This window comes from Ziziphus jujuba, chromosome 8, assembly GCF_031755915.1.
Source record: "Ziziphus jujuba cultivar Dongzao chromosome 8, ASM3175591v1".
Lineage (NCBI taxonomy): Eukaryota > Viridiplantae > Streptophyta > Magnoliopsida > Rosales > Rhamnaceae > Ziziphus > Ziziphus jujuba.
In genome coordinates this window covers 11,095,934-11,103,172 of record NC_083386.1, presented here as the reverse complement: position 1 = coordinate 11,103,172, position 7,239 = coordinate 11,095,934, and the positions used below count along the sequence as shown (strand labels likewise).

At 32.6% G+C, this 7,239-nt stretch overlaps 1 protein-coding gene across 2 annotated transcripts; it reads left to right on the top strand.

The window, feature by feature from the left end:
• The first annotated feature begins 1,968 nt into the window (after positions 1-1,968).
• Positions 1,969-7,001, top strand: LOC125421354 (BTB/POZ and MATH domain-containing protein 3). Of its 2 annotated transcripts, none has more exons than XM_048470063.2 (4): positions 1,969-2,825; positions 3,535-3,883; positions 4,995-5,311; positions 6,439-6,574. In XM_048470063.2, exons 1-3 carry the CDS (start codon positions 2,398-2,400, stop codon positions 5,286-5,288), a joined length of 1,071 nt encoding a protein of 356 aa, XP_048326020.1. In that variant the 5' UTR covers positions 1,969-2,397; the 3' UTR covers positions 5,289-5,311; positions 6,439-6,574. The 2 variants fall into 2 exon arrangements, with proteins under 2 accessions (XP_048326020.1, XP_048326019.1); XM_048470062.2 differs by having other exon boundaries at positions 1,971-2,825; positions 4,995-5,271; positions 6,439-7,001.
• The last annotated feature ends 238 nt before the right edge of the window (positions 7,002-7,239 follow it).

Sequence of the window (7,239 nt, the reverse complement as noted above, 5' to 3'; positions counted from 1 at the left end):
TTGTTCCGTAATTTAACTGTTGATTAACTGTCTCATGTTATTTTTATTTTTGTTTTTACATATAAGTTAAATTGGATTGTTGTACTTGTAAGACATTCAAATTTCATATATATATTTTTTAAATTTCTTGTTAATAACACTTTAGTATTCTTTTTGGACCATTAAGTTTAAGACATTCTACATTAAACTTTTTATTTATAATTTATTTCATATTTAATCCTCAATTTTGAAATTGACTAATAAAAAGTTTAAAATTTAATAATTGATTAGTCTTTTTATTCATCAATTATCAATATTTTCCCTCATATTATTTGTAAATTAAAAATAATCAATTTTATTAATTTTTAAACTTTTTACTAGTTAATTTATAAATTGAATGCTTATTGCAAAACAAATTATAAATTGAAGGACTTATGTAGAACATTTTAAACTTAAAAGTTTAATTTACGATCATGCCAAAGTATAAGATACTAAAATGCATTTTAAACTTTTATTTTATTTTCATTTTGATCAAATTATATTTTTAACAAATGGGGTTGAAGATCTAATTGAAAGACAATTTTAAAGAAAATAGAGAACATCAACTGTAATAAATCAAAACTAAATTGTATAAATTGTAATAAATTATATTTTTAATATTTGATTAAATCTGACAAAACTATTAACCATCCTTAGTGAAAAAAATAAATAATAAATAAAAAAAGCAATTTAATCAAAATTCAACAAATTAAAACTTAAGGTCGAAATTTAAACATTTTAAATTTGAAAACTAAATATACAACTTCTAAAAATTACCAATTATACATTTCTTTTAATTTCATTTTCTTTCCACATTTTTTTAAAAATAATGTATATATATATTCCACAAAATAGACAAATGTAGTCAAAATTTATCCGAAGGCCAAAGCTTTTTTATGGACATTACCAATTCTATCATTCAAACATTTCCTCTCACGTATGTGGATAGCTTATATTAGGTCCTTAAATGTGTTATTTTTGTTTTTGGATTAAGTTGCCAAAGCTTGAATTTAAAATGATAGGACCTCAAGGATATCATTGATTTTTTTTTTATTTTTTTTATTTCAAAATATAAACTACTAGAAGATGGATCATCATATATTTTATATTATATTAGATTATTATCGTTTGGATTGATAGATATAATATAAAATTGATTTTTGTTACTTTCTATCCAAAAATATATATGTATATATATACACATTTATTTTTGTTACTTACCTTATATATATATAAACGCTTTACAATTTTGATAATATATAAATTATTGTACCAATAGCAATATATACATATATTCACCCACAAACCTACTTTTTATTATTCTTTTCGGGGCTAAGAAATCAAAGCCTACTTTCAGTTAACTTGAATAAAAACAAAAGTTTAAATTGTTTATACTATGTTAGACTTTTTTGTTACACCATTAATGTTTGCTAATCTCTCATTGGGAATTAAAGTATTTAAATGTGCTTGTGCAATAATAATTTCTATTAAATATAACAATCTAATAAATATCTAAAATATAAATATCAAAATCTACTTTTAATAATTTTGGGGCTAAGAAATCAAAACCTACTTTCAATTAATTGAAAAGAAACAGAGATTTAAAATGCGTATACTGTGTTTTAGACTTTCATGTTACATTGTGAATGTTTTGCTGATCTTTCATTATGGATTAAACTATTAATAATTGCATGTGCAATAATAAATTTCTATGCAATATAACAATAAATGGATCAAATCTCTTAAATTATACACTTCATTTATTATTTGTCCCTCCATTAATTATTCATTGAAACGAACTTATAGTTTATTAATTGATTATTTCTCTACGAATTAAGGAAATAGAAATAAATGATGATCATTTCTAATTTATTAAACACATATACTCTATATATATATATATATATATAAAAGAGAGAGGTAGTCGACGACTGCAATACCGTCAAAAGTTTCATATTAACCCCATTGTCGTGCCGTGTATCAAACGGAAAAAAGCCATTTTAGCTGCGACACGTCACCGGTCCGGAACCAAAAAAACCGATCCATTTTACCAGAAAAAAGCCATTATAAAAGACCAGTTTGAAGCACGCCCGGTTTGGTCTGCGAAAGAAGTACCGGCTCATTAAGCTTTCTTCACTGACTTTCCCTTTTGCCAAACAGCCCCGTTTCGTCTCGCCGGTCACCAAAATTCTTTCAATTTGATGGTTCGGAATTCGGAATTAGGAATTCAATTCTGTTCGTTTGGGTCTTGATTTCGTTTGCGAATTTTATTTTGAAATGCCACGGCAGTGCCGTGCTTCGTTTGGAAAGCTGAGAGCTTGGTGTACGGACTAGGGTTTTGACAGGCGGAGCAAAAAAATTGAGAAAAAAAAGGTGGTTATGCCGAGTCATAAGGATTCTAGGGTAGATCAATTTGGGGAATCAATGTTGAATTTCAAGCCCCAGGTTGACCCGGATACGTGCTCGAGGTCGATCAGCGAGACGGTGAATGGGTCGCACCGGTTTGAGATAAAGGGGTATTCTTTGGCCAAGGGGATGGGTGCTGGAAAGTACATAATGAGCGATACTTTTACGGTCGGAGGGTACGATTGGGCAATTTACTTTTACCCTGACGGGAAGAACCCGGAAGATAGCTCTATGTACGTTTCGGTTTTCATTGCGCTGGCGAGCGAAGGAACTGACGTGAGGGCTTTATTCGAGCTGACGTTGGTGGACCAGGCCAAGAACGGAAAGGACAAGGTTCACAGTCATTTTGATCGAGCTCTGGAGAGTGGACCTTACACGCTGAAGTATAGAGGCAGCATGTGGTATGTGGGTTTTAGTTGATGGATCATTTTCTTATTTATTTATTTGTTGGGAGCTTGTTTTGATGATTTTGATTCAGCAATATGGTATTGGTGGGTTAATTTTGGATTTTGATGCTATAGTTGATTACCCATTTGGAAAATTATGGTTTAAGAATAAATTGCTTGATATGAAGAAATGTTTTTTTTTTTTTTTTTGTCATCTATAAAACTTTTGCTGGTTGATTTTATTCAGCAACGTTAATTGATTGATGTGCTTAATTCTTGACTTGTATGTGCAAGCTTCACGTTGTAGAACTGTTTTAAGGTTTCAGTGTTCATCCAGTGTTGTATTAGGAGCTATTGACTTTTATATGATCTATCAACTTTGTTTGGAAATTACCTGCAGGTTTGCTTACAAAGTGATATTGCACTCTTTTGTTGGATAAGCTAAAGCAATATTGGCCTGTATTTTGTTGGAATATTGTTTTTTAGTTCTGTATTTTATGCATGTTTAGCTGACACCATCTAAATGCGTTCTTGAAGATGTATGTGTGCATCTATTTTAGAAACGAAATATTTCTCTCTTTCTCATATAAAAAAAGTGTATCTGTGCTAATGTAAGCATTTGTATGTACAGATGATAAGAGATACTTTTCTCTTGGGTAGGATTAGTTTTACTCTGGAATTTCTTTTGTTACCCCCTAAAAGTCATTTTCTATATGCATTTCAGGGGATACAAGCGTTTCTTTAGAAGAGCAGCTTTAGAAACATCTGATTATCTAAAGGATGATTGCCTTGTGATGAACTGCACTGTTGGAGTTGTCAGAACTCGACTTGAGGGACCAAAACAGTTTACTGTTCCAGTGCCGCCTTCAGACATGGGTCAAGGTCTTAAGGATTTGCTAGATTCTGAAGTTGGTTGTGACATAGTTTTTCAGGTTGGTGATGAAAATTTTAAAGCTCATAAGTTGATACTTGCTGCTCGCTCTCCTGTTTTTAGAGCACAATTTTTTGGACTTGTTGGGGATCCTAACATGGATAAAGTAGAAGTGAAGGATGTTGAGCCCTTCATTTTCAAGGTAATTCCTCTTCATAAGGATTTGACCATGTAAATTTTTAGTCTATTTTAAATTCTTGATATATATGTGTTCCACTTTATATGTTTTTAGCATTTAAGAAATTTTGAATGTGCCCATTGGAACAGAAATGAAAACAGATTTGAATGTGGTTGTTTCGAATTCAAATATAATCAATGAACAAGTAAGACTACGTTTGGAAATTAAAATTGCCTTGCAGATATGTGATCTGTTACCTCGACCCTTGGATGCTTGACTTTTGTAATCTGCATTTCACATTAAGCACTAAGTATAGGTTCTTATAAAAACCATAAAGACAAGTAAAATATGAAAGTTAGTGCTGAATTAGAAGAAAAAGATATTTATTTAATGTTTTCATTTAAAAGGTGTCATTTATTTATATATAAATTGTTTGTATTTTTCTTGTTTTCCTGCTGAGGTATCTTTTTGGCTTTTAAGCTTTAAATATTAGTAAAAAGATCCTGTGAGTTCTCTTCCAGCTCACCATGGTAATTTTTTGTTACTTCCATTATCTATTTGAAGCTCTTAAACTGTTTTTATTGTTAATTAATTTCTTATAAACATAATAAATAAATGGCATGAGTATATGTCTTGCTCCTGCTATGAATATACTTTTGATTCTCATGTTAAGGCTGAATAAACATGAAAAAAGAGCGGAAATTTGATACATTTTAGTTGTTTAGGTGTATCTGATGCATTAAGCTTTTGAATGTTAAATGATACAAGTAGTATTTCCCCCATCTTACTCACTTTTTGTCTCTGCCTACGTATATGCAACTTTGTAATATTCATATTACGTGATTTTATTTCATGTCATACTCGCCTATACGGTGCTCTGGCATTTATGGAAAGGAGCTAATTGCTTAGCCAAAATATAGAAGGATGGAAATGAGCTTGTTTCACTGAAGAAACCCTAAGATTTAGATGTGCATGTTGCCTTGTATTTTTCTAGGTGAAATTTAAATCAGTTGATGTTCTAATGGGTTGTAGTTCATTGGTAATAAGCTTTTGCAAAAACTTTGTATAGTAGGTACCTAAGCATTCAAGCTTTTGTTTTAGCAGGCATAATGATTTTATTTTTGACTTTTTGCAGGCGATGCTCCTTTTTATGTACACTGACAAACTTCCTGATGTATGTGAAGTTATGGGCTCATCATCTATGTGCACGTTCACCGTCATGGTGCAGCATCTTTTGGCTGCTGCTGACTTGTATAATCTAGATCGACTAAAATTGTTATGTGAATCAAAATTGTGTGAAGAAATCAATACTGAAACAGTGGCAACCACACTTGCGCTAGCTGAGCAACATCATTGTCCGCAGCTCAAGGCCATGTGTCTAAAATTTGCGGCAAATCCAGCAAACTTGGGAGGTGGGTGTTGCCCGTAGAAACTGATGGTGCAAAGTTTCAGGTTAAATAAATTTCAGTTTTTTCCCCTCATAACTGATCAGTATCTTGATGCTTTCTATGTTGGCTCTTAAAAACAACATTTTCTATGGAAGTCATGGAAAAAAGAGAGAGAGACACTTTCTATAAAATACAAGGCTAGATTTATGGATAACAAGTGAATCGGAAGATGTGACAACAGATATGATTTGTTGGCATTGTTCTTTTCTCTTTTCTTGGGTAGGGGATATCTTGTTTTTTAATGGCTTTCTTAGAAAGTTGCATGAAAAGATATTAGGTAAGCTTTTCGGGACTGAGCGTTTGCAGTCAGTCAGTAACCAATTTACCGTATATGAACAATATATGACAAGTTTCTGTTTGAAATTTCACTTCTATTCGTTTTATCATTGATTTTGGTTTGTTACTTGCAGTTGATTTTTATTTTTTTTTTTAAAAAAAAATAAAGTGCATGGACTTGTGTACTTCATATGTTGGTTTATTGTACACATTAGATTAGTTTGTAATTGAAATGTTATTTTCTGTGAATTTTATTCTTAGGAATTGTTATTGTCTATTCTTTTAGCTTGATATAAATCATCGAGTTTATTCCCTAACAAATTAAGCGTTTGTGGTTGATGAGAACTTAACAAGGTGTTAGAGCATATATTTAATTGGTCTTGTGTTGGAATGATCATGTTAGATCTCATTTCTGTTAATTTATTGTGCTGTGTGTGTAAGATTCAACTGTTGTCCTATTATTGGAATGGATGGGACTACATGAGGGGCACTGTCCAATTTGTGTCCTGTTGTTGGGTATGGCTTATCCAATTTCTATTACTTAAAGAATTGGGATTGATGATGTCTTTATTGGGAGAGTTTCCCTTTTATGTCTTTTAGTATAAAAACAAGGCAATTCATGTGGCAATTGATGCTATTACCTCTGGAACCTTTGGTGTGGCCGCATCTTTCCTTGTGGTTTAAACCTTCTTGCTTTCCAAATTTGTGTGATATGCCTAGATGATTACACAACTTTTCTTCTGAGTGATGTTCAATCGTTTGCTTGTGTATTAACTGCTCTTTTATAATATTATCATACATGTTTCTATGGTTTTTATGACAAATTAAAACAGTGCATGCTTTTATGCTTTTCAGCGGTAATGCAATCGGAAGGATTCAGGCATTTGGAAGAGAGCTGCCCCTCAATGTTGTCGGAGCTCTTGAAGACATTTGCATCAGTGGATGAGAATTCAATTCTGCTTTCGAGTAGGAAGAGGAGCAGCAGCAGTGTATATGGGCTAGATCTGCCAGCAGATGGCGGTGGGACTGCTGCAGAATCAGTGAATCCCAATGGCAGGCGTGTGAGGCGGCGGTTTTAGTTTACGTAGTTGCTCTTAGGTGTCGCAAACCTGGAAGGCACTGTTACTTGAACAAACCCTGTAATTATGGCTAGCTGGGCAATATTTGCCAGCCTTAATGATCCTTGGTACTGTGCCCTTGTAAAAATGTTTCTGTGCCTTGACAAAGGCTGATGTTTGTTAGTTAGGTTACTGGAATCCACTTCTTGGCACCAGAATCTGAATGTGAAGGGTTTGATCTTACCTAGAAATTCAAAGTTAGAGACAGTCAACCTGGAATGCCATAAAAAGCTATTCCAGGGAGATAACAATGTTTCTAATTCTTCAACCAGGCAACAGAGCGATTTGATTTCCTCACAAGTATGCATGCCTTTGTACTTCTAGTAGTGCACGGGGAAGGGAAGAGAGGGGGAGAGAGAGAGAGAGACTGAATAGGAGTGGGAAGTACAAATTTCTCTTTTTCCCTTTTATTAATAATTCCAAAGGAAAACACTTCAAGTAATACATATATGGTATATTGCATGGTTGCTACGCCTAATTAGAAGTTAAAATAGGAAAAGCAATATTAAACTTTTGGGGCAGAAGAGAAGCATGGCCA